Here is a 27,542-nt window from a genome sequence, read left to right on the forward strand (position 1 = left end):
ACAGGTTAACAAACGGACCCATGTATATCAAGTGGTGAATAAAGTAAAAGTGATTATTGTGGTTTTATACTCCGACGTCGAACGATCTGTGGAAAGAGCAGGGGTTGCAAATGTGGAATTGTCGGTAATTCGAGTAAGATCTGTTATTACAACTGCTCATAAGAGGTGAGTGAATAGTGTTAATTTTTTTTACTGGGATGCTCCTCACATTTTAATGTATGATATAACATGCATGCACACATGATACTGTAATTTGGGGGTCGGATCTTGCTAGTTCCCGTACTACTTTAAACAATATGTGAACAAATTTACGTATTTATTGAATGGTGTGAGAAGACTGGAACTCCCAATGTTTAAACTTGATTTGTAGGCAAGTTAATGTTTTTATTCATTGAATAGTATTTCATCACCAAGCTTTTCACCAAGTTGCCTTGAATATCCAGTACTGCTTGATATGTACATGTACCTTTATATCTAATGGGTATCGATATCACTTACTTGGGATGTAGACTTTCGGCTCGCTCGCTTTGCTTACTCTCGTATTATCCGAAATAGTGTACCATTTTCAAAACTTTATCCCCTCCTGTATTTCTTTTTCCTTTTTACGCTATTGGCCTAAGAGTCATAACTTTGGTCGTAACTAACAGTCGTCCCAATTTGGCTGCTATTACTCAAGCATTAATTTTGCTTATAAGTTTGCCACTGCATTTGCTTTTCATTAATTTGTCTTATGCTTAAATTGTATTTATTTCTAAATTTTGTTATTACTCTGTTATAAATTCTTCACTTTGCAATGTACTTTAATGTCATACTATTATGTTTACGTATTGTAAATTTATTTTGACTTTACAATAGATGCAGAAACTCCTGCAAAAACTTTCTTTTAATTGTACACCCGATTTTGATGAAATTACAGCGGTATGCTTAAAGAGGAAGTTCACCCTGAAGAAAAGTCTGTGGTAAAATAGTAGGAAAAAATAATCCAAAAAAATTGGCGACAGTTTGAGGAAAATCCATTAAATATCAAGAAAATTATTAAGATTTCCAGTTTTATATTCGTGACGTGTTAATGTTATGTAATGTAAAATGAATACATTTAAACTTTTAATGGTTCGAGATGACTTATTTTATTTTCTCTAAATGATATGTGTATTGATGTACTGTTCAAGGCACAATCCAAACCATCCCTTTAACTATTTAATTGAATCAACTTGTTTGTGGTGAACTCTACTATCAAGTTCATTCATTATTTGGGGATAGCAACCCTATCCTGCAAAACTTTATAATAATCTGCATTGTTCTGCATAGATATTAGAGTCTCGCAAAATTCAGGGGGGGGGGGGCATTTGAGCACATTTTATTTTTAGTAGGGGGAAACTTTGTCCGTATCCCATATCATTATTCGTCGTATATTATCTTGTAAATCTAGTACACTGAGGACAGAATTGGTAAAATGAAGAACTCACACTTCAAGGACATATTTGACACTTAGAGCGTATGGAGAGAAATATATATACATGGAACAGACTCGATGAAACAGACGATTTAAGAAACGGACGGACGCACAACATAGATAAACTCAGTGGCCCGTATTCTGAAGTCGGGTGTAACTTAAACTCAGGTTTAAAGTTGTGGTTTAAGTATGGATAGCCAATTGTTACATAAATTACTAACGGTAGAGACCTCATATTTCAGCTCATTTGGCTCTCAAATCATTCATAATTGTCTAGGAAGTATAAATAGATGACCATCGATGAATCAGGAAAGAGCACAGTAAACATAAGAAACATACAACTTAATAAAAATTTGACACTTTTGGCTTCCCATAATTTTAGTACAGAGTTAGACCATGGTCTAAGTTAAACCCGACTTCAGAATACGGGCCATAATCTATAACGGATGTCAGTCTGTAATGTGAAGTACAATTCTTCTATTAAATAGGGAATTTTAGTTTGGCAGGGAATACCCGATAGATAACATATTACATCATTCTCCTGAAAGTCAATACAATTTTAAATTCCTGTAAATATCTTTCTCATGATTTTCTTCCCTTTTCACCACTACCTTATTTTCTATAGTCCCTAGATCTCAAACTACGGCCCGCGGGCCGGATCCGGCCCTCGGAGCTTCTCAATCCGGCCCGCGAGACTCTGGGTTTTTTAATCACTTTTAAGTCACACTATGAAACATAGCTCAATATGATTACATTGTGTATCCATGTAGACCTAACCGTATAATGGCAGTCAAATAAAAAGTTTAGTGGAGTCTTTTCTGTCTGTTCGATCTACTTTCTTATTAGTTGACCATACAGGTGCGAAAGTGCATTTTCCACAATGAACATTATAAAGAACTAACTCATACCGAAGTTAGTATACTACCTTGACATGCTAGGGCCGCGGAACGGTTTTCAAAGTGGGGGGGGGGGGGGGGGGGGTGGCCATGCAAAAAATCACAATCATTTGGTCATTTTTACGTTTTTGTACATGGTTTTGGAAAAAAAGTGAGGGGGCTGCCCCCCCCCCCCGCCCCTGCTTGACCAGTGAACATTTGCACCAGTGCCTTCGTCTGGCAATTACACCTTTCGTGCCAAGGTTCAAGCAACTTGTTGCTGACAGACTGTCACTTTCTCCATATTGAAAGTGACTAGGAGACTATCCTTGTTAGAGTCTACAACAGACATGCTCTATTATTCCTTCTACTTTGACTACAAAAAAATATTGATACTTCAAGACATTATCTGTGACCCCAATACCAGGTATGTATAGATACAATCTAGATTCCTTTAAACAAAGTACTACAATTTTGTTATCATTTATATTGAATCTCGCTGTATTTTGAAATCTTTTATAATTTTACCTGCGTTCCATATGAAACTGTTATAAATTTGTTGGATTAAATACTCCCAAAATAAGGGCCAGATTGCACAACAGACCATCTAGGACCCCGACCGCAAGGGTTTTTGCGCTTTGCGCAAATTTTTTTTTAAGTATCCACTTCACCCTGGCCCTTTCAGGTTTACAAGGAGTCTCATCTGGCCCTTCAAAGAAAAAGTTTGAGAACCCCTGATGTAGACCATGTTCGTGCTTATTTATCATTCTCTATCTCTCTCCCTCTCTTTGGTAGTATACATGTATGATACATTTTCATTAGTATTGTTATAATACATTTAGTGTATAGGAATGATTTCATTTTTATTGAGATATCAATTATTTTATGAGACTTCTCTTTAATTTCTAACGTGTAATCAAGCTACACTGTTAGAAAATTTATCCTTAAAATAAAAGAAGTTTCTGCAGCAGAGTCTCGAGAACACCTGTAATCTTACCAGATTGCATAATCTTACAGGAAATTGGTATTTGGTGTATGAAATCTTACAAATTTCCTTAAATAAAACACTCTTTTCCCCTTTTTATAAAACAGACCTGTTCTGTTAAATTGCAGAAAAATTCCTGTTTTATGAATTTACAGAATGATTATGGTATTGCTTTCTGCAAAATCTTCTTTTTTTCTGTAAAATAAGGGTTTTTTAACAGTGTATTATTACATTCCATAAGAAATATTGATGAAGTTATTCTTACAATCATATGAATGTTTCTGGAAATATTTTTTAAAAGACGGATTAATAATAATAATACAGTAACTAACTTATTTGTGATAATGATGTTACTTTGTCTTTGAATATTTTACCTTAAAAATAACGAAGCGAGGTCTCAATATACACATTTTTAATGTTCAATCATTTTTATGAGTATACTTAATACATCGCTTATATGGGGTTTACCTCGAATAGCATGTTGCTATTTGTTAGCTCTAATTACCAATTGCCATCCATATAATCTCCCCTTCGTAATCTTACAACTGGTGATGTCGCATACAAATTAATTAAGACATTTTTTTTATTCTCTTTTATTTTTTATATTTTATTTTATACTAGGGTATACGGAGCTAGCGGATTGATTGACCGATATAGAAGGCTCTCTATAGAAATCTGGCCTTGGAGGCCGAATTCACTGAAACATGGCAGTCAAACAAAGTCTGTTCGTGTCCTTTCTTTTCATCGGAACATTCGGTAAGTTACGAAGAGAGTCTACTCATTCTTCTACTAGTATTATGTTGTGACAGCTAGCCCATGCAGTGCTGGGGATCTGTCCCTACCTTTTTTTCATGTTTATATAATCGATTATTGTGGATGGAGGGGAGGGGGTTCTTGGTTCGGGCCGTTATGTCTAAAATTGTGGACACTCTCAATTTTCCCTTTTCCCAAAGTAAATCACGTTATGGATTTTTTTGCGGGATAAATAATAGCCAACAACACTCCTGATATTTGGAGCAACAATTATGCAGGTGCCGCGGAAGCGGGGGGGGGGGGGGGGGGGCTGGGGAGCTTCAGCCCCCCACTTTTTTCCCAAACCGTGTACAAAAACGCAACTTTGACCGTATGATTGTGATTTTTTGCATGGTCAACCCCCCACTTTTGGCTCAGCCCCCCACTTTGAAAACCGTTCCGCGGCCTCTGTTATGTACAGACTCAGCCTTCTGCTTCACCAGGAGAAGAACATAACAAAACTTTCTATACTTTTTCATTTCTTTAAAGGCAACGTTTCATAATTTTTTTTACAAAAACTATTTTAAAACGACATATTTTATTAGCTATACCAGAAACCCCTGAATCTGATAGAATCAGAGCAATACCGTTGCTATGCGTAAAGAGTATTATGCTAAAAAAAGAACTGTATTATGAATATAACATTCCACAATATGTGTTTCTCCGTCTACGTAAGATTGTGTTAGGTTCTTTATTGGTCTATTGTAGGTGATTAGCTCTCTTTTTTTCCCTGGTGTACGTCCCTTCTAGACTCTGGCAGCTCGAGGGGGGGGGGGGGGGGCACGGGGGGCATTTTCCCCAGTCAGGATCGTTGACCTCCCCGAAATTATGAGAACTGACAAAAATATACAGTAAATGTCATCCTACTCGAGCTGTAAAGTGCTCCAAAACAGCATTTTCACTCTTCAATCTTCGAAAAAAATTATCATCTATTTTTTTGCTTTGTGAGATACCATCTTCTCGATTCACTGTAAACATTCCTTAGCAGGTAAGGTTTCAAGTCAGTAGGGGCTGTATTAAAAATAATGTCTCGTGCTTCGCGCTCGATTTTGTGAAAAAGGCAAAAAAAAATTCACCTTTACCCCCCCCCTCCCCCCCCCCCCCCCATTGGTGTATTTTTACCTTGGGAATCACGTAGGAGTCCATTATGTGAACACACTATGAATATACTTTGTGACACTGTACTTCCCCATTTTGTAAAATGAAAAAAAAAAAAGATCAGACCCTCTGGTAGACTGATTTCATTTGCTATAAAAAAAATACATCAATTGACAAATTGATAATATGGATAAATTAGATGTAGGAACTATATCACATTGACTAATCAATACCATTTAGTTTGTAAAGAAAAGAGCAGCGTAATAAAATAAATGATGAGATCGACCTTGATAATATTGCCATTGTTTCAATTCGTTCACATCCTATCCGGATCTTGTCACTTACACTTTGGAATTTCCAAGTTCGATGGATTGGATAGTCCATCCATAACGGGTTTATAGTATATACTTCATGGTTCGGGTTGAAGGTTTCTTTCCACGTAGTGTAAAATATTAGATAATATAAATAAACTTGCTGATGGTATAAAATGGCTAACATCATTATATATTTACCGTATTAATAATAATAATAGTAGTAGTAGTAATATTATTATTATTATTATAATTATTATTATTATTATTATTATTATTAGTAGTAGTAGTAGTAGTAGTAATAGTACACTTTCTCGTAAACTACCACCTCAATATATGTGAAAAAGTGGAAAAATAAAATGATTGGTATTCATTCATCCTCACAATTCTTTTCTTAATCAATTTAAAGCAAACAGTGATTTTTTCATAAATTTCATACAGTTGGAAGTCAGCGGACCGACATTCGTCTAGTCGGTGGGAGAAATAACCGAGAAGGCCGGGTTGAACTCCTAGTTGATGGCGAGTGGGGTACAGTATGTGACGACGCATGGGGTACGTCGGATGCCACCGTGGCATGTCGTCAACTCGGGTTTGGATCAGCCGAGAGTATCACCGTTAATGCTGACGTATTTGGGGAGGGTACAGGCCCTATTCATCTAGATGATGTTGCTTGTTCTGGCAACGAGCCATCGTTAATCGCCTGCACTCATAGAGGACTGGGGAACAATAATTGCGGCCACTCTGAAGATGCAGGTGTGAGGTGCTCTCTATCAACGCGTAAGTTATATTTGCTTTCTCCTTGGAAGAGCTATATTCTTGACATGATAATAAAAACCATTACCAAATCCTGTAAACACCATGTTCCCAATCTTCGAAAATTATTCAACACCTTCTACCTTGTAAGTGTTTTCCCTGAAGTTTTCCACCAGAAAGAATTATTCATGGTTACAGTGACAAAAGTTAATATGAATTTCTAAACAGGTATAAGCCAAGTTGCAATTCTAGAGTTTCCTGATTGAATTAAACATGGCAGAAAATGGCAGAAAATAAATGGCATGGCAGAAAATAAATGAAGGTGAACTTCAGCAATGTAAAGGTCTTTTCCATTAACCATTAACCTCCCTTTTACGCTTATGACTTAATGAATTGATTTTATCAACCTTTTTGTATCAATATAACAAAACGTTACTCCAGGAAGCAGCCATTATTTTTGCAATGCTCTGAAGAATAAAAAAAATATTTTTTTAATAATATGATTACGCTATTTTATCCACGCAGCAACATCTGGAACTCAAGATATCGAACTAGAAGGAGGTACAACTCCTCTAGAAGGAAGGGTGCGGATCAACGTCGGAGGAGATTGGGGAACAATCTGCGATGATCGTTGGGATCTGGACGATGCAACAGTGGCCTGTCAACAACTCGGAATGGGCTCGGCAGTGGACGTACGTTCGTTTGGTCCTGGAAGTGGAACCATATTACTGGATGACCTTGGATGTACAGGAACTGAGAGTTCTTTAACTTCGTGCAGTTACAGCGACAGGCACAACTGTAATCACAGGGAAGATGCCGGAGTTGTCTGTTCAGGCAAGACATTTCGAAACGAACGTAGGCCTTAAATTGTTTTAGAAAACATCAATGAGTATATTTTGATAGCTATGAAGAGAATATTCGAAGTTATGCCATTTTGAATTATGAATATTCCTCTTGGAGAATAATGGCACTGTTCTATTAACTTGTGAACGATGATCGGGTAGGTCCGTATATCTATCACATAATTCATACAGGTTGATGGGACACGCACAGGCTCATTACTGCAGGTTGGGGGCTAATATGAATTCCGAACGAAAGATGAGGTCTGAGTTCTGTCATGACTGTTTCATCAATGCCTTTCGTAATCAATAAACATACAGAAATGCTAAAATATGATAATGTCAAGGATTCCAATATTTTTCCTCTGATGAACAAAAAAATTACAAATCTTAACATTAACGTATATCATGTCTGCAATTTAGGTTCGACAGTAGCGGAAAATGTTCGCTTAGTCGGAGGGCCTTCCAATAACGAGGGTCGTGTTGAAGTATTCATCAATGGTCAGTGGGGAACAGTATGCGATGACCTGTGGTCCCTGACAGATGCGAATGTAGCATGCAGACACTTGGGTTTCGGACCAGCCATTTCAACACCAGGCGCGACTGCATATGGGCAAGGATCTGGTCCTATTCACATGGACAATGTTGAGTGCCAAGGCGATGAGACATCACTACTGACTTGCCCGTACCAAGAAACTCATAACTGTCATCATGCAGAAGATGCAGGTGTCGTGTGTGATAGTTCAGGTAAGTTTCATTTTTAATACACAACATTAATTGAAGATTGTGAATAAATTGTCGTACAGCTGAATCCTTGAACACCCATTGTTCAACAATATGGTAATCTCTCGTATCATGCTGCAATATAGTGCATTCAATTATTCTTACCATGGAAAACTGCATGTGAAACCGACCTCAGAACATGGTCGCACAACGATGTAATTGAAAAAAAAAACACGTTTGGAAATTTGTTGTTATTAGTAGCATTATGCGGAAGGTTCACCACAGCTCAACGATGAATTAAAAATTACACAATGTTGGAATGATTGATATAATTAACAGAACAATTATAGCTTCCCACTTGTAATTGCTGGTAATGTAGTTTTTACATCGTGTTCCTTTGAAATCCCTCATCTAGATTCTGCTGCAGCGCAGTTGCTGCAGCATTCCATTCGTCTAAGTGGGGGATCTACAGAGTATGAAGGTCGAGTCGAGGTCCTCATCGACGGTCAATGGGGAACGGTCTGTGACGATTTGTGGTCTTGGCCTGACGCTAATGTTGCATGCAGACAACTCGGCTTCGGACGGGCCATTGCGCTCAGGGGTTCGGCAGATTTCGGACAAGCCACAGGCCCTATTTTAATGGATAATGTAGAGTGTAATGGGGATGAGGCATCGCTTGAGAATTGTGTGTTCCTGAGTAACCATAACTGCGGACATGTGGAGGATGCTGGCATTGAATGTGCACCACCTGGTAGGTTAGCAGGTCGTTGGATATTAAGCTATTTAAAGGACAAGTCCATCCCAACAAAAAGTTGTTTTGAATAAAAAGAGCAAAATCCAACAAGCACAACGCTGAAAATTTAATCAAAATCAGAAGTAAAATAAGAAAGTTATGACATTTTTAAATTTCGCTTAATTTCACAAAACTGTTATATGCACATCCTGGTCTGTATGCAAATGAGAGAACAGATGATGTCATCCACTCACTATTTCTTTTGTATTTTATTATATGAAATATGAATTATTCAAATTTTCCCCTTTTGTCATGTAAAAGAAAGTTTTGTTCCTCTCTGAACATGTGGAATTACCATTGTTTTAACATTTTATGGTTCAATCAAGTTGGTCCCTATTGTCAAGTTTGTAAAAATTGAAATATTGCGTAATTCAAACAATAAAAAACAAAAGAAATAGTGAGTGAGATCATCGACTCTCTTATTTGCATGTTGCTGACTTGTTCATATAACAATTTTGTGAAAAATAAGCGAAATTTTAAAATGCCATAACTCTCTTATTTTACATCCAATTTTGATGAAATTTTCAGCGTTATGCTTGTTGGATTTTTCTGTATTGATTCAAATCAAAAATTTTCTGGGGTGGACTTGACCTTTAACAAAGACTATTCCGTTCATTTACAATTCGTACTATAACCTTAGGTTACCATCATATCACTGCAATATATATGTGGGACAATTGCAAGCCATTCCTGTCACTTAGATATACATGTAGGCCTATTGACTTATTCATTTATTTATTTTTGTTTACCTAGGGTAGCCCCATCAGTGGACTAAGCACCGTTTTTCTTGGGGGCCCTGCATACAAGTAACAAATATCACAGGGATAGGTCCAATGCAAAGTATAGATGATAATGGGGAAAGTAGTCCGTATGTAGAACTGACTTTCCACATTGACAGGGGAATTCCTATAGATAGGTTAAATTTCTATTCCCCATCAGGTTTTCAACCCTCACCTCATACCAACATTCTCTCTTCATTAAAGTAACTGACAATGATAATCCTGCATATACTTTGTCAGCAAAAGCAAGTCAAAGATGTCTACCCGGTTCGTCTTGGCGCTTAATCGAGATGCAGACAACCACAATAACTATGTAAATTACTGGTACATAATTTTGATACCTTTGTGTGTATAGTCAAAATGTCTTCACAAAGGGGGAATACCAATACTTGCATCTAAAATACCTCTAAACTATATATGAAACATCGAGACTGTGATCATGTTACCAACAAATGGAGGCTACAATGTACATACCGGACAAAATGAAAGAATGGCCATGATAATCAATGGACTTTCCCTCCATGGACAACCAGCATGAAATAGGAAATCTATCTATCTACGTGTTTACATTTCATATGCAGATTCCTCAGAAGGTGAAGTTAGCCAGTCGACTATTCGTTTAGTCGGGGGATCAACAAAGTATGAAGGACGAGTAGAAGTATACCTTGCAGGCCATTGGGGTACGGTGTGTGATGATCTCTGGACCTTGGACGAAGCAAACGTTGCGTGTAGAGAACTTGGTTTCGGGTCAGCCATTTCAGCGCTCGGTGTTGCTACGTTTGGGCAAGGCACAGGTCCTATTTTGATGGACAATGTAAATTGCAATGGACACGAGACATCTCTGACTTCTTGCGAGTTTACGTCCACGCACAACTGCGGTCACAGTGAAGATGCCGGCATAAAGTGCGCGTCGCCAGGTTTGAAATATAATAAATGTTGAATACTTTCTCACTAGCGTAACTACGGGGGGGGGGGGCAGAGGGGGCAGACTGCCCCCCTGACGAGTCACAACCCATGCAAGGGACATATCCCTGCCCCCCCCCTGACGAGTCTTGAAGCCCTTTTTTTTTTTTTGCTTGTCAAATTTTTTGGCGGACGAATTTGCCCCCTCTGTGGAAAATCCTAGATACGCCACTGTACTTTCCCCTTACTGTTATATGACTTTGCCTTTTTAAGATGAAATTCTTGTTTTGTGATAGGTTGTACAACTGTAAATATAAATTTTTCTTTTCATATTTCACCTTTTCCCCTCATCTTTTTTCGTTTCTTATTCGTTGTTCTTATTTTGTTAGTCGTAGAACATTTTATGGGGATAGTGCACAGACACCAATCTATACGCCAGTGATCTCCAGTATATTACCCAAAAAGTATATCTCCTATTGGGTATGTGAGCATCAGATACTGTGTAAAATTGAATTGCATGCAAGTACATGAAACATTACCACCTGCATTTCTCACTAGCCGTCTTCTTTCTTTAGATTCTACAGAGGCGCAAGAGAATCAGTCGAACATACGACTCGTTGGAGGGTCTACAGAACTAGAAGGCCGTGTGGAAGTATACGTTAATGGTCAATGGGGGACAGTTTGCGACGATCTGTGGACGTTAATTGATGCGAATATTGCATGTAAGCAACTTGGCTTCGGTCCAGCCTCGTTAGCTCCTGGTTCTGCTACGTATGGACAAGGTCTAGGTCCCATTCTCATGGATAATGTGGAATGCAGTGGCGATGAAATGTCTCTAAATTCCTGTCCGCATTTGACCAGACACAACTGTGGGCATCCGGAAGATGCAGGGGTGGTGTGCTCGCCTCGAAGTGGTACGTGTAACAGAATATTATAAGAATGTTGTAGGAACAGAAAAAAAATCCTCTGTCAGTGCGAAACCATGAGGAAAATGTTGAAGTTATAGTACATTAACTTTTCTGTAAGTGCCAAAATCAAAGATAAGCACCCTTCAATCAAGCTCAACAGAATTTTAGTTACCAGAAGAAAGTTTGTTTGTTTGTTTGAAAAATGGAATTGCAAGTCAACAATTCTAGTTAAAAGTGGCATGAATGTGCCAAAATGATTAACCAATGTTTTAACGCAATCTCGATTTTTTCTCTCTCCTTTGACAAAGATTCTAGCTCGGCAAATCGACGCTCTATCCGTCTAGTAGGAAGTTCTTCCCCCTATGAAGGTCGAGTAGAAATACTTGTAGCTGGCGTATGGGGAACCGTTTGCGATGATTTATGGGATATACAGGACGGTATGGTCGCCTGCAATCAATTGGGGTACGGGCGGGCCACAGCAGTCAGGGGCTCGGGGGGTTATGGCCAGGGGACTGGTCCCATTCATCTCGACGATTTGAGATGCACCGGGGGTGAAAGTATGCTGATATCTTGCCGCCATGCTGGTAACACCCACAACTGCAACCACGGAGAAGATGCTGGCGTAATATGTTTACCCCCTGGTAAGAACAATTGCGTATTGGCCCCTTAAAGCAAGCAATCCAATTACATAGAGTAGTCACATATATAGACTGAGACCCGGGAGTCTGTTTGCTTCACTGTTCTTTATATCTGATTCGGCGTAGCAAAGTTGGCAATCATAAACGCAATTATCATTACTCTATATTACATGCAATACCCCGCTGTTAAGTTTATTATATGAAGAACTCTAATACAATCATGCACTCAATATAATTATTTCAAAACTTCCAACGTGTTTCGGAAATGTTTTTGTTGGGAACCTGAAAAAAATAGATTCACCCGAGTATCATGGAATCTGATGTCGATGTATGAATACAAATGCTCATTAAAAATAGACGTGTATCTACCACGAACAAGAGTACAACATTTAGAAGCATTTGTCCTAAATAGGATGTCTAACAGGTTTTTTTTCTGACAGGGCATCGGGCCATGCACAGATGGAAATGTTTCTGTTTCTGTTAGGCCTACTGTCACCTTTTCCGAATGCGTTGGCAACTCCTATATTCCCGACTATTAATGCCATGGTTCTTTTGTTTGTAATTTGTCTCGCCTCACTAAAATGAAGAAGGGGATGAACCTCCAACCGAACCAGCCACCACTATCCGCTTAGTTGGTGGTTTCTCGCCGTACGAGGGTCGACTTGAAGTTTTCATCAACGGGCAATGGGGAACAGTATGTGACGACTTGTTCTCTTTGACTGACACGGATGTTGCATGCAGACAACTCGGCTTTGGATCAGCTAGAGCCGTTAGAGGATCTACCTATGGAGATGGATCAGGCCAGATACTCATGGACGATGTTCAGTGCGCCGGGACTGAGTCATCTCTAGTTTCCTGTCAGTATTCTAGGAATCATAATTGTAGGCATTCAGAGGATGTCGGGATTGTTTGCAACGCACCAGGTAAATGTCACGATTGACTAAATCTCGAAGGAACGTAAATTGATTTTATGTAGCTAGGGTGAGAATATAACAAGAGAACTATAGAAAAAAAAATCAAGATTAAGAAAACAAAAACAGTGACAATAGATGTTCAAAGGAAAAAAAACGACATATTACTAGGTTTCATGTGTGACACGACTATCATGACTCAACTGATTAATAGGAGATATAAGTACTTCCTGTGTTATCGTAATGTGTTGGTAATAATAACGCGTTTTCGGTAAAATATGATTCAAGGCCAAATTGTTAATTCACTAGTAATTTATTCTCTTATCTGATCCCTATCAACATGTATTCAATATTTAGACCAATTTACATTATCATTTTTTAAGGTATTATCTTGCAAATGTGTTAAAACTTGGGGGAAAATCATATTCATTAATTTACTATAGATATGAAGTAAGTACTGAAATGGGTGTCTACATGCAGTAACAAAGTCATATTTTCACTTTATAGAAGGAACTCAGACAGTGGATATACGACTTGAAGGAGGATCTTCACCTAATGAGGGACGTGTTGAAGTCCTAATCAATGGCCAGTGGGGAACTGTTTGTGATGATTTGTGGGATATGACCGATGCAAACGTTGCGTGTCGTCAGCTTGGCTTTGGGTTCGCTACTGCGATCAGAGATTCTACCGTTTTTGGCCGAGGATCAGATCCCATTTACATGGACAACGTGGAGTGCGAAGGAACAGAACCATCCCTGCTCTCTTGCGTCCATTCTCCTACTCATAATTGCCAACATCAGGAGGATGTCGGCATCGTCTGCCAACCACAAGGTGATTCAAGCGTTTACATAATTTTAGACATGTAAAATCTGGAATACAGACCCTGAATCTTGTTTTAGATTTTCTATACCCCGCTAGAGAAAAATACAAATGTTTGGAATCGTTTATTCTTAGGAATATTTTATTCTACTAAGCTATTTTACTTAAGATCAGAGTTAAGGTAATACGACGTAATGACATGCCGATGGCATTGATTTGATGGATTTTCCATAGTTTAGATGGATTTGTAAATTCAGATTGATTTGGTGAAATCGAAGCTCTTTTTCGAGATGAAAACTATATCTTTTTTAAATATCATTGTAAACACCCATACAAAAAAAATCACACAATTGTCACATAAAACGTTTTAGGAACCTGAGTGTTAGCCATTTCAAGGCAAATGCTTTTCAATTGAACTAAGACTACCTGACATTCTGTCCACATTGGCTGAAATTATCAATTGCTGTTTTGAAATTAGGATCATGCCATGAGAATAGTACTTTTGATTTATCCTAGTTTTAAAGGCAGTTTCTCCATCATCATACATTTGTTTGAGGTACATTCCTTTGAGTTCACTGTTTGTCCAGATTTTTATTCCATCCATGGAGACAGAAATACCTCCAGCCCATACTTTATTTGTCCTCAAAGTAATGCTAAAAGTGCCTAATCCTTATCCTAAAGGTACGCAAAAAGCGCTTGTTCGTTTGGTTGGAGGTTCAACGGAATATGAAGGACGAGTAGAAGTGTATATCGAAGATACATGGGGAACTGTTTGTGATGATCTTTGGGATATCACCGACGCAAATGTTACATGTAGGCAACTTGGATATGGAAATGCTCTGGCTGTTAAAGGTACCACTGTATTTGGCCAAGGTTCTGGCGCCATTCACATGGACAACGTAAGGTGCACTGGACGTGAAACATCCCTCCTTGACTGTGCACACGTTTCCGAGCACAACTGTGGCCACCAAGAAGACGTTGGGATTGTGTGTAAACCTCCCGGTAAGTACCCGCCTGAAACGACACCTTACAACAGGGCGTCGGGATAAAATCACCACAGATATTTTTTGTATATAGTGGAGAGATGAGACAATTCCTTATCGCAGAGCCAGATAACATCCGTTTCTTAAATGCAACCTATAAAATCAAGGTAAATACGGAAAAGGAAAGTAATTGCTCCGCTAGGATCCCCATACTTGATCGGTTTACCTTGTTCGTACTCTTCCCTTGAGTGCTTGCAGAGCATCGGATGTTAATTTAGCTAGAGTGGAGAGGTGATTGCCTGCTATGACATGTATGAGACAGTCATGAACAAATCCATTCCCTGTTATATGTTTGTGCAGCATGTCCTTTAGGTGTTCTTCAGTAACTCATCTATATCCATTTGCTCATTTCTAAAACATGTTAAAAGAGTATTTGATAACTTAACCATTATGGCCACTACCATCATACGAAACCATGTTGGGTTTTTTTTTGGCTGCTGAGCTTTGTTACTATCATGGCAAATCCATGTCAATCGTGAAAGTTGTTTTGCAAAACGGGTCCGAGATCATCTCGGCAGAGATGGCATGCCATTACACTCACCAGTTTGCTAAATACAATAACCGACTATTTATCAAAGAAATAAACTATACATTTGGATGAAATTCATGTTGATAATATTCATGCTTGTTCCATTGATATAATATATACAGCTGCACCTGTTGTTGAATGCCCTTTGCTCGTTAGTGCGAACCATCCTTTGAAGGTTACCTGTACTAATGGCACACTCATGGGTTCTCAGTGCAACTACTCCTGTGTCGATGGCTTCATCCTGCACGGAAGCACGCAAAGAAAGTGCCACCCATCCGGTTCGTGGCACCCTGAGGGAGAAGGAACTCCTACTTGCGAAGGTGATCTATATACATTAATTTCGAAATTTTAATTCTCGTCGACGTCTCATTAGTGGATGATGGTTTATCTAGTTTTAAAATGTTTATGTTAACATCTTTTAGGGGTATGGGTCGTCTGTAGAGAGAATCTCGAATGTTAAGTCGACTACTGCATTAAAGACACGAGGACTTTAATCTGCTAGCAATGAGATGGGAGTGTACTTCTTTCTACGTCAGAAAATGATCAGCATCGGATGATGAGAAAGTTCTCTTTTCGGGAAAATGAAAAACAGAATGAAATTGAAAAACATAATGAAATTGAAAAACAGAAACTTCCCAAAGAAGTAGGGGACATCCAATACAAACCCATAAATCATTGTGTTGCATGCTCAAAAGTTTTTTTGTTTCGTTTTATTCAATGCAACTCATGCAATCCGAAAGGGGGATATGTCGGGCGGTGGTATTAATAGACACGCATTGCAATCAAATTTATTCCATAGATCATTGTCTTCATTTCTATTTAGTTTCAATGATATGGGCTGTATTATTATGGAACCAACGTCTTATTGAAGCCGTCTTTGTGGAAGCATTATCAACGTGATCATTGATAGGCTGTGTTCTATGTCATATAAAAAAATGATTCATGTTTTTATAAGTTATACTTTATCATGTTTATCTTGGTTTATTCAGCCGCGATTGTGACAGTTCCACCTACCATCGAGTGTCCTGCATTAAGAAGACCAGCGTATCCAATGTCTTTATCGTGCACTAACAACACCCAAGATGGTTCGGTTTGCACCTATGCATGTGCAGAAGGTCACAGCCTAAATGGAAGCCCTCAACGAACATGTGAAACATCGGGTTCTTGGAGTCTAAGCCTAGAAAAAATGCCATCCTGCGAAGGTAATTAAAAAGTTGTAGAAAATATGGTTTTACACTAAGTGTTTATACGACACATTCTGCCTCCCTTCACATTAGAGTTTAACTTTTGTCATCTACAATGGGAGAGTCTAGTCTCGTTCGAAAATACCATGTTCACTATACAAATAATTTCATAGCCTTTTTTCTACACCAACGCTACTTCCATGCAGTTGTCGCTACGTCAACGAAAAATGGTCATGACGTAGTGGGAACTGCGACAGCGTACTGAGAGCGTACCGAGAAATGTTAGTGACGTGGCACAGTCTTCATTATCTCTGGAGACCCATTTTCCACTACGTAGACTTTGAACATGTCCAAAGTCCACGCCGTCTGAGTAGTGCGTAGCAATGACGCAGTAAGGGCCGTCTTAGGACCTACTAACAGCTCCAACGACGCAACATAGACATGGTGGAGCGGAAATAACTAGCATCAAGTTCAACTCTGTCCATTTCTACTGCGCGGCCGCTACGCATATTCAGTTGTCGCTACGTCCTTTACACCAGGTGAAGTTCCCGCTACGTTGTTCAAATTCACAAGAAAACCTAGAACACGGTGCCAACTTTATTTGATGTTCTAAAAAAAAATGTGAAATTGTCAAGTGCATGCTACGTTCTTGCAACGTCCTTGCCAAGTTCGAACAAAGTTTATTTTACGCGCAGAAGCGGTCCATGCTGCGTCAAAAAGGTTCCCGCTACGTTCCGACTACATCCAGTAGATTGTGCGACTTTCTGTACCTTCGTCTATTTGGACGTAGCGCCAACCGAGTTTACTTGGTGGCCGCGTAGTGGCAGTACAGTAGACACGGACAGAGTTGGTGCCACGTTCTTTCGGTGTCCGCTACGTCTATGAAGATGTTCGCAAGTCTTTACTGCGTCATTACTACGCTCGGTTCAGGCGGTGCTTCCGCTACGCAGACTTTGGAAATGTTCAAAGCCCACGTGGCTAAAACTTGGTCTCTTGAGATCATGCAGACTATGCCACGTCAATAAAAGTTCTCGCTACGCTTTTAGTACGATGTAGCGGTTCCCATTGCGTCATGATAGATTTTCTTTGACGCAGCGAGAACAGCATGGACGTAGCGTTGGTGTAATGGGGGTATCAGTTGGCGCAACGAGGTAAAACAAGACGCGTAATCTGCTGGATGTAGTCAAAACGTACCGGGAACAGTTTCGACGCAGCATGGACCGCGTGCGGAATGAACCTAGTCGGAACTCCGCACACGAGACATAAACTTAACAATGACGTGGCGCGGACGCAGCACGCACGTGAAAATTTCACATCTTTCGAAGAAATCAAAGGAGGTTGGCGCCATGTCCTAGGTTTTCTTCTGAATTTCAACAACGTAGCGGGATCTTCATCTGGTGTAAAGGGGGCTTACATGAACGTAAATATGGTAACATGGGTAATATAATAAAATAATCATATATTTGCAGATGTGACTTGCCCAGCACTGGTTTTGGAACATGGAACAACCCTTTGCACCAATGACTGGATGTATCTGTCAGCATGCCTGCCAATTTGTAATCCCGGATATGAACTAGATCGACATCGTACCGTACAGTGCACTTCTTCAGGAAATTGGACCGAGGAGTTACCCACTTGCCAAAGTAAGAGACATTTGAAACACATTACAAAGTGAGGAGTCTCTCCATTCGTTACTCTCGGCATCAAGTATTTTCAAAATAATCGAGCATTTTCGAAGTCATATACAGGTAGATTACTTTCTGATCACAATGTCAAATGCCGTAAAATACATGCGTATCTTCATTCTAGAATCTTTGCTCACCAATGCCTTTTGTACTATGCAGAAGTCGTAAATAGTGGAGAATGGTCCAGTGTATGAAATGAAATCATTAGTAATGATGATGATCATCAACAATCACCATCATTTTTACCAACCACATTTCCATTAAACATGTTAAACGGGTTTGTTTTCATTAGTATTACATGGTTATTATTACGTATTGCTAACTATTTTTCTTTGATTTTTTTTTAAGTTACGGTTTTCGTACTGCTAAAATCATTGTTATAATTCCACATGCAGTAATAATGTGTCATGAGCTGCCCAACGTAGTAAAAGGCGTCACGCAATGCACCAATGGTACGCATTTAGGATCCACCTGTACGGTCACTTGTGCCGATGGTTTCAGATTGGTGGGACCAGCATCGAGAGAGTGTGAACAAAGAGGGTCCTGGTCCAGATACCAGCCCGTTTGTCAAGGTATGATCAGGTCCCCGACCTATACCTATGAATATGATTGATACAATCAATGATCAATCCCAACTATGGAGAGCCAGCAGTGTTGTATTATTCATGGGCTTTGTTGATAAATACATGCAGCTTTTTGAGAACAGAAAGGGTGACGCCGATGAATTATTAAAGACAATGACGATACACAAGCGGAAACATATTCCATTGTTTAGAGGACATGATTTGAAGGAGCATGTTTTCTGCAACCATGTCACTGGCTTTCCATAGATTACATTGATTTTGATTGAATTAATTACAGGCCTTTGTGAGACGCTGTCCTACTTTTTGTCCTCGTTTTGATTATTTTTTTTATCAACATTTTCCCCCAACATAACATTTAATCGGTGGGGGGGGGGGGGTCAAATAATGATGCATTGTCCAAGCTTCTTTCCTTCGGGTACTTCTTCTTTTTCTATGCTCCTACTCTTCTTCATCTTCATTGTTCTTTTTCTTCTTCTTCGCTTTCGTACTTTCTTATTCTCTGTCATTCTTTCTCTTTTTCTAGTAAGGGCACGCGCAAACCGCGTTTCCACAGGATAATAGCGCTTTGCATTGCTAATATTATCACCCCGGTCATTGGATCCTGGCATGCCCGCACACAATGTATGCACTTCCTCCACTCCCTAGGGAGCATTCCACAAAGAGTTCCAAGATTTAATCTCTAGGCATACCACAAAGGCTTTTGTATCGTTTTGGGTACCCATTCAGGCGCGTATCTAGCATCATTTCATGGGCCAATTGTCTGGCGACAATAGTGACTCTAGTATGTTTGTGCATGGGGCCATACATTTCTTTGTCATAGTTGATGCTTGACACTCTATTGCATTTAACACCTGGGTGGAGAGTGGGTATAATATCTTTTGAGGAAATATATTTTGCCTGTTTGATTGCCTGGAAAGATCAAATTCTAATTCGAATGCATTAGGATAATGAATTAAAATCCAATATGGCTAATACAGTTTTATATTTTAATCGTATTCTTTTTCTCTCACAGATATTCGATGTCCTGTACTATCATCTCCTCATTTCGGATCACTTTCCTGTACTGAAGGCTCCAGACATGGCTCTGTCTGCACTTCTACGTGTGGAATAGGGTATCGAATCAGAGGGAGCAATGTCACAGAGTGCAACACTGACGGCACTTGGACTAACGATGTACCAACTTGTGAATGTAAGAACCTCATATCGAACTTGAAATTGTTTCACTAAAAAATATAACTGTAACTTTCATAGCGATTAGTGAGTATCTCCCTTAGCAACAGACGTCAATATTATAAGCATATAGCATTGTTGTATATGGTGACTGAGAGGAGTGTAAATCCTAGTAGGCCTACTTAACATAAAACATGCACAAATCATTGTGTGAAAACATTTATTAACACAACTATCTTATAATATGAGAGTAACAGAAATGTATCGAATTCAACAAATTACCTACTTTTGTCCATCTATTTAGGGATTACTTGCAATCCAGAATTAGAGGCACCTGAGAACGGAAACGTGCGCTGCTTCTTTTCTCGAATCTGTACCTACAGTTGCAATACTGGTTTTGACCTTGTTCCAGCCACCAGTATGGTACGGACATGCGGAGCCAACGGTTGGTCAGGAGCAACACCTGCCTGCTTAGGTACAGCAGTAAATTAAGATTATGATGATGATGATGCTTGTGATACTGATTACGATTATGAGTATGATGATGATAATGATTTTCGTCATAATCAATATGATTGTTCTGGAAAGAGACATAGCAATAAACAAAGAAAGCAAGAAAACGTAAATTTCCATTGTTTGAGATCATAAAAGAACCTTTGCAGGGTACTATCTTATACTGTCACAATGAAAACTATACTCAAATGTGAGTTTCAACCCGAAATCTGTGACCATCAGTTTTTATTCGTACTCAATTTAAATACGTTCTACACACGTTATCCTCGCCACAGACAGACAAGGACCCAATTTCCAGACGTGCCCCACAGATGCGATGACATTCATAAGTGATCCTTACCTAGAATCGGCAACAGTAAACTGGCGAGCGCCCTCTGCGTTGGACAATGCAAATAAGAAGATCGTTGGTGTGCATGTCTCCGGGCCTACTCCAGGTTCTTCTGTGGGAAGTGGTTCATACCCAGTGGTATATAAGGCTGAAAATACGAATGGAAACGTAGCTTACTGCCGATTTACCGTCGTTGTCAGTGGTAATGTCATTTTAAACTGAGACTCCATTAACTTTGGGCAACTATTTTTTGAATAATCCACTGCCATAACTACGTAGGAAGAAAAAAAAAGTAGCACAAGAAATACATGTATATTTATAATGGAATAAAAGTTGTTGATAATAAATTATGTAATGTAAACTTGGAAAAACCAAGAAAATATAAGTACTTCCTTAAAAAAATATGTGAGGATGATTAATTTGTTAGATTTGTTTCACGATAGAGGTGTACTATAGTGTTTTCTTATTTTAAATGCATCTACTGAATTTATCTTCAAAGTTATTCAAGAAGGTGTCTTCATGTTATAATTTTTCTAGTGATTCGATGTCCTGAGTTGACAAGTGATCGTCTAGTCACAGTAAACTGCGAACATGGATTTCTTCGGGATTCTATCTGCACTTTCACTTGCTCTATGGCTGGTTATGAAGTGGTAGGGGATGAAAATACTCAATGCATAATGACTAGAGATGAAGCCGTGTGGAGCAATACAAGACCATCATGTACAGGTTCGCAAATAAACTTAAAAGTTGCTAATATTGCGTTATTAAGTTCCCTGTTTGCGTGTGGATATTTTATCTTTGTGGAGAGTATAGAGGCGTTGTGAGAGGGGGGGGGGGTGTGGTTTGATGTATCATGTGTGTATGCGTGAGGTTCCACACAAACTTAAATTCAACAGAACAAAAAATTCACTCTAATACAGAGGAACAGTGATTCAAGGGCGCCCTCTGTTCGGGACCATGTGCCAAATCACAGTTCCTTACAAAGGAATAAAATTAATCAATGATACAAGATGTATTCGGTTGTATAATTTAATAAGATCATTGTTGATTATATTCCCAGTGACTTAATAATTTTCGGTTATATAATAATTTTTTCCCGAAAAAAAGTCGTTGACTACAGCCGTAAGCGCAGGTGTGCGTGTTCACATTGCGTAATAAAGCGATGATTGCTGATGTGGTTTACGGTACACCATGTGGAGTGTTATAGAAGGTTAACTGTCCGTCTCCTGAAGACGGACAGTTAACCTGCCCGAAACGTCGAGTCTCTCTACCGCTTCTACTCATCATCTCTACTCGCCGACTCAAGCCAGCATCTCCTCATCCATCCTACTACTCAAGCTGTTTTTTCAACTCATCAATCTCTTCTGGTTTACAGTCCTTTTCAGGACTACATTCAATAAAAGAATACTCTACTCTCAAATCTCCACTTTCTCGCCTATCCATTTCCTTTCTTCTATCCGCTGTTTCTATAACACTCCACATGGTGTACCGTAAACCACATCAGCGATTGTACATGCCACCATGCAAACCTTCAAACAATATCCAAAGCAATCTTAAGCATTTGAATTGTGGGTGGATTCACACATTGTCATCATTTCATTGTTCCTTTTCTTTTATACATGCAGATTACACAGCACCGGTATTTACCCACTGTCCCATATATCACGTCGTATATGCCGAAATGAACCAGACGACAGCTATTGTGATATGGCGTGAACCACTTGCCACCGACAATTCTAACAACAATCTACGCGTTGAAATGATTGCTGGAAATGGATCAGGAGCCGTGCAATCTGAAGGAACAACATTACAAGTATATCAAGCAGTAGATGGCAGTGGCAATCTTGCAGAATGTAGTTTCAATGTAACTGTTGAAGGTACTTTTGAGTTTTACTGGATTTACCAGAAGAGAGGTGTTTTCAAATTAAACTTGTTACCGTCAATATTTTTTGTTAGTGTAAAAATCCTACGACTTCAAGTTTATGCTGTGCTTATGTTTATGCTTTGTTTTTTTTGTTTTTTTTTTTCAATTTCAAATTGATATCGATAACGATTAATACAGTAGTTACTTTATAAATGACAGCGAATTATTTACATCCCCCTATATAGTGATTCGTTGCACCAATTCTGAGATTCAAGGTGATGTCATTGCCTCTTGCACGGGAACCATCTTGGGATCCGTCTGCTACTTTTCCTGCCCAGATGGTTACATCCTCCAAGGTCATTCCATGACCACCTGCCAACAGAATGGTTTTGATGGGATCTGGTCCAATGGATCACCGTCATGTTCAGGTATTATGACTACAGATATGTTTTGTACAAGTGAAAGAGTTAACGTTCATAAGGAACAAGTCCACCCCAACAAAAAGTTGCTTTTAATAGAAAGAAAGAAAAACAACAAGCATAACACTGAAAAAAATCATCAAAATCGGATGTAAAATAAGAAAGTTATTACATTTTAAAGTTTCGCTTAATTTCACAAAACATTTATAATGCACACCCTGGTCGGTATGCAAATAAGGAGACTGATAACGTCATCCGCTGACTAAATCTTTTTGTATTTTATTATATGAAATATTATAATTTTCTCCTCATTGTCAAGTGAAAGAACGATTAGTTCCTCCCTGAGCACGTGGAAGCATTTTTTAGTACTATATGGGTCAGTCAAGTTGGTCAAATCTGTAAAAAAAATATTGTATATTTTGAAAAATAAGCGACGCTTTATAATGTCATATTTTTTTATTTTACATCCGATTTCTATGGAATTTTCAAAGTTATTCTAGTCTGATTTTTCTCAATTTATTGAAATCATCATTTTTATGGGATGGACTTGACCTTAAGGCACACCCCGAAAAGTAAAGCTTTTAGAGAATTAGGTTTGTATACGTTAGCGCAACCACAAGCTTGGCAGACCCGAGGGGAAGTTCTGATGGAATGAAGTAGGCCATCCCTGTATTCGTTGAAGCTGTAAATTCACGAAATATCCAAACCATTCTTCTGTACAATATTGACTAAGTAAATCTTACAGATGTAGATATAAAGTGGCAAACATTGAGAAAATGAATTGAAATAGAGATGCACGCGACCTCCATTCAAAGTTCAAATGGGTCACCATTAAGATTTATTAAATGTTTCTCATATACTTTTGACCATCTATACCATTAGTTTGACAAGACTATTAAACAGTATCCTATAACATACCTTTCGTTGAAAACAAGTATTGCCAATTTTAATTGACAGATAACCAAGCACCGGTATTTACAAGTCTACCAGAGCCAATAGAAGTCACCGCCCCACCTCTAGCGATGGGTGCAGTTGTCAGCTGGGAGGTTCCTACCGCAGAGGATAACGATGATCCAAATGTTCAAGTAGTCCAAATGGCAGGACCAGACCCTGACCTGATGCTAAGCGAAGGTTTCTTTTTGGTGAGGTACATAGCTCGGGACAATTCTGGCAATGAAGCGGAGTACACCTTCAACATCACAGTAAAAGGTTAAAGGATTTCTTTTCCTTTTTTTTTGTATTTTTATTTGGGGAATCTTTTCTGATCTTATCACACACATCATTGTTCAGGAATTGAACGACATCTTTAAAATGTAGTTTCCCTTTAAAAACACGTAAGTACTCTGTCTAGTATAAGCTTTCTAGGCAAATGTAAATTGAACCATTGTCAGATAATCTTTCTGATCTTTCTCGTACCTGTAGTTAACTAATGGGACTGGAGCGAGAAGGGTTTCGAGGGGCAATCGTTTTTTTATGACACAGTGGATTGACCCTCCAATCTTTGAGCTCAGATTGTTCTGGTCCCACTGTAAATGCATTCGGCGTTTCATAGTTTCTGATTATAATAACAGGGTGCTTAAATTACTATATAAAATTATTACAACTGGCTATAACATGAATGCTTAAAAGGGAGAAATGTTACTCTATCATGTCTATAAAATACTTATATATTTCTCTGTAGACACACATTGGTAATGATGGCTAAGAACTGATATCCTTGCTGTGAACATAATTTCCAACTGTCCAATACAGTAGCAAGTACCATCACGCATATATCAACGGATTACATTTTTGTGATTAAGACCATGATATTGGGATTCAGATCACGGGCCAGATGACATTTTCCTTTATATTTTCATATCGAAATGCATGTATTTTTTCCTCCAGTTGTACAATGTAATGATCCAGAACCGGAAGTAGATGAGGATGTTGAGGTGATATGTGACCATGGCAACCTACGTGGTTCTACCTGTGTATATTCCTGTCCTATTGGTTCAGAATTGATTGGTTCTCAGAATACAACGTGTGTAATGATGGATGATGATAGTTCCATTGGGATCTGGAACACAGCAATACCTCCAAGATGTCAAGGTAAAATCCAGGAATTGGTGTTCACTGATCCAAAAAAGTAGTTCATGAAGTATAAGTATTTGTTTTTAAGATAGCACACACAATCATGTGCCTAACTTTTAAATGAATCGAGCAATTATGTTATAATAGCACGTTTGGCATATCTTAGTAAAACGGTGAACATGCCTTAAATCGACCCGGAAGACAACCAAACTAACTTTAATATTAAGAAGTCCCTAACTTCAATTTGAAATGTTTCCATCCCCTATTTGAGTTGGTACCATACAGTATATCGAGTAAAATGCCAATGAATTCGTTCAGAAAGAATGTAGATATCATTAGTAATTAAAAGCAATACAATTTTTTTTCTTTCTTTTCATTTGGCGATATATTGCAAGTTCTGCGTATACGTATATGTACTGTATATTTATGACTTTATTGGCTTTCATTATTTTTACTTCAACATTCTGACTTGGCACAGCTCGAAGCTGCCCATCACTCCCTACCCCTCCTGAAGTCATTGTATCGGGATGCGAGACAGGTCAAGGAAACTCTTCAACTTATGGCACAAACTGTACTTTCAGCTGTCCTGCAGGGTACATCGGAGAAGGAGAAGCTGTGAAATACTGCCAGGCTGATGGAACGTGGTCAACTACAGATTTCGCTTGCCGTAGTATGATGATCTTAACGAATATACCCCTGCTATCATTTAATTCTTAAAGTCAGTTTATCCCGGGTTTCCATGAGACTAGTACTCAAATGTAATGGCACCACTAAAAGTAAACGTTTCTCGCTCACAAAAACGACATCTTTGTCGTTGAAAAGCAGATTTGTATTTCAAAAATTGTCTTAAATATCTTCCGAAAAGTACCAGTCGACCTTTTTGTTTAAAGAAGGGAGTGCAAGTGCAGGAAGTGAGGGACATGTGCCTTCTCTTGCATAGTTACCTCTGATTACCTATGCTCCAGATGCCTAGTGGCACATAGGAACTCCACCGAACGTCTCCACCTTGCCAATCAGAGGCCACATAGTACATTGACCTATACAAATCGATATGAATGGTGGATCCGTATGGTCATCTCCTCATTTCTGCTTCTTCAATCTTTTTTTTTTTTTTTTTTAAGGGTGGGTAGTGATTTTTTTTTTCATGCATTAAATTAAGTTTTGAATTGTTTATATTTTTGTATATTTGCTTTATATGCATGTATTTATGTTTTAAAGGACCCCATGGAAGAACAGTGGTATTTTATTAATACCGCTGAAAATGGGCCATCCTCCATATGATCTGTATGTTATGTTAAATTGAGCATGTATATATTTTATCTTTTTATATGGAAATAAAAACAAACAAACAAACAAAACCTCTTTTCCTCTCATCCACCAGGACGTCAATGTACAGGGCTTGGTGGAAATGGTATATTTACCGCTCTGCCACACCAATGTTCGGGCTTCCCTGAATATGAACAAGTCTGTGTCGTGTCATGTCTTCGTCCTGGCTACCAGCTTCAAGGGCCTGGTTTGGCCGAATTCCAGTGCATGGAAAATGGTACATGGAACCAAACTTTAGACGAATTCTCTTGCATCGGTAAGAACAAATGAAAGCATGAAAAACGAATAATTCATCTGAATGATATAACATATGTTTCAAGTCATCTCTTTTATGTGCATTATTTTCAACCATGCCAACGTTACGATTAACTAAATACAATTTATGAATACTGTGTGTCAAACACTGTAGTTGAGATTTGAGAACAGGTCTTGTTCTCTTATTTGTAGCCTAGGCTAGTACTCTGAAACTTCCCATGTTGGTTCAAATTAATGCCTTCGCGCATTGTGCGATCCATCTAAAGAGGGGGCTGGCTTGAATATAATCTACATGATCTAGATGGTCGTGGACGATGCTTCAATTAGAACATGTAGGATGTCCATGCTTCAAGGAAGATGAAAAATATATATTGAAATTATTAGTGCTTTACCAAAGTGATCTATAATTGCATTGGCTTGGTTTAGGGAGCTTGTCAAAAGTCCATGCACCGTTCTATACCGTCTTTACTGCATCCGGGTTTTCGCTTCGGCTTTCCTGCCCAACGTTCCCTTCTCTTCAAAGGAACGGCCGCCATCAAAGGCCCATTGATGCCACCGTTCTTTTGTTCGTCTTTCCTGCAAGTCTTAATTTCTGTCGAAAAACCGGAGAATCTATTCTAAATAGCTCCCTCTACGACCAAAACAAAGGCGTGCCTTCATATTTATTGTCGGATCGGAGAGTTCGGGTCACTGTTCTGAACTATGGTTCGCATCTATAATGGAAGTTCGGGTGCATTCATAAAGCCACAGTAGCTTAATCAAAAATCACGCACGTGTCATAAATCGTTACTGATCTTTCGAATTTGCTGCAATAACCATGAAAACCTCCTTTTTCGCATTGGAAGAGGGTCAATTCATGATGTTTTAGGTGGGAAAATAAGATTCCACACTTTTTCGTTTCGTAGGCCCAAGCCATTCGTACAATTCACGTCAACTTGGAATATTTATTATTACTCGCATCTGAAACAAGTGTCGGGAGCCCCCCCCCC

At 38.8% G+C, this 27,542-nt stretch overlaps 1 protein-coding gene across 3 annotated transcripts; it reads left to right on the plus strand.

Moving 5' to 3' along the window:
- LOC135157697 (deleted in malignant brain tumors 1 protein-like) lies at positions 1 to 27,542 on the plus strand. 3 transcript variants are annotated; one of them, XM_064114331.1, is made up of 26 exons: positions 1 to 165; positions 3,935 to 4,069; positions 5,956 to 6,291; positions 6,793 to 7,101; positions 7,530 to 7,853; positions 8,245 to 8,580; positions 9,983 to 10,318; positions 10,880 to 11,218; positions 11,521 to 11,853; positions 12,438 to 12,773; positions 13,269 to 13,592; positions 14,262 to 14,582; positions 15,275 to 15,472; positions 16,142 to 16,354; positions 17,806 to 17,979; positions 18,417 to 18,593; positions 19,618 to 19,794; positions 20,080 to 20,250; positions 20,564 to 20,818; positions 21,154 to 21,342; positions 22,242 to 22,493; positions 22,726 to 22,908; positions 23,857 to 24,108; positions 24,787 to 24,990; positions 25,451 to 25,642; positions 26,354 to 27,542. In XM_064114331.1, the coding sequence occupies exons 2-26, from the start codon at positions 4,018 to 4,020 to the stop codon at positions 26,566 to 26,568; spliced, it is 6,198 nt and encodes a 2,065-aa protein (XP_063970401.1). In that variant the 5' UTR covers positions 1 to 165; positions 3,935 to 4,017; the 3' UTR covers positions 26,569 to 27,542. The 3 variants fall into 3 exon arrangements, with proteins under 3 accessions (XP_063970401.1, XP_063970399.1, XP_063970400.1); XM_064114329.1 differs by having other exon boundaries at positions 56 to 165; positions 6,793 to 7,122; XM_064114330.1 differs by lacking the exon at positions 1 to 165 and having other exon boundaries at positions 3,939 to 4,069; positions 6,793 to 7,122; positions 12,441 to 12,773.

This window comes from Lytechinus pictus, unplaced genomic scaffold (genome assembly GCF_037042905.1).
Source record: "Lytechinus pictus isolate F3 Inbred unplaced genomic scaffold, Lp3.0 scaffold_19, whole genome shotgun sequence".
Lineage (NCBI taxonomy): Eukaryota > Metazoa > Echinodermata > Echinoidea > Temnopleuroida > Toxopneustidae > Lytechinus > Lytechinus pictus.

Excerpts from the sequence above, each read along its gene's own strand:
- LOC135157697 (XM_064114329.1), top strand. The coding sequence starts at position 4,018 with ATGGCAGTCAAACAAAGTCTGTTCGTGTCCTTTCTTTTCATCGGAACA. Across the intron at positions 4,070-5,955 it reads TCTTTTCATCGGAACATTCG|TTGGAAGTCAGCGGACCGAC; the intron begins GTAAGTTACGAA and ends AATTTCATACAG. Across the intron at positions 24,991-25,450 it reads AATACCTCCAAGATGTCAAG|CTCGAAGCTGCCCATCACTC; the intron begins GTAAAATCCAGG and ends GACTTGGCACAG.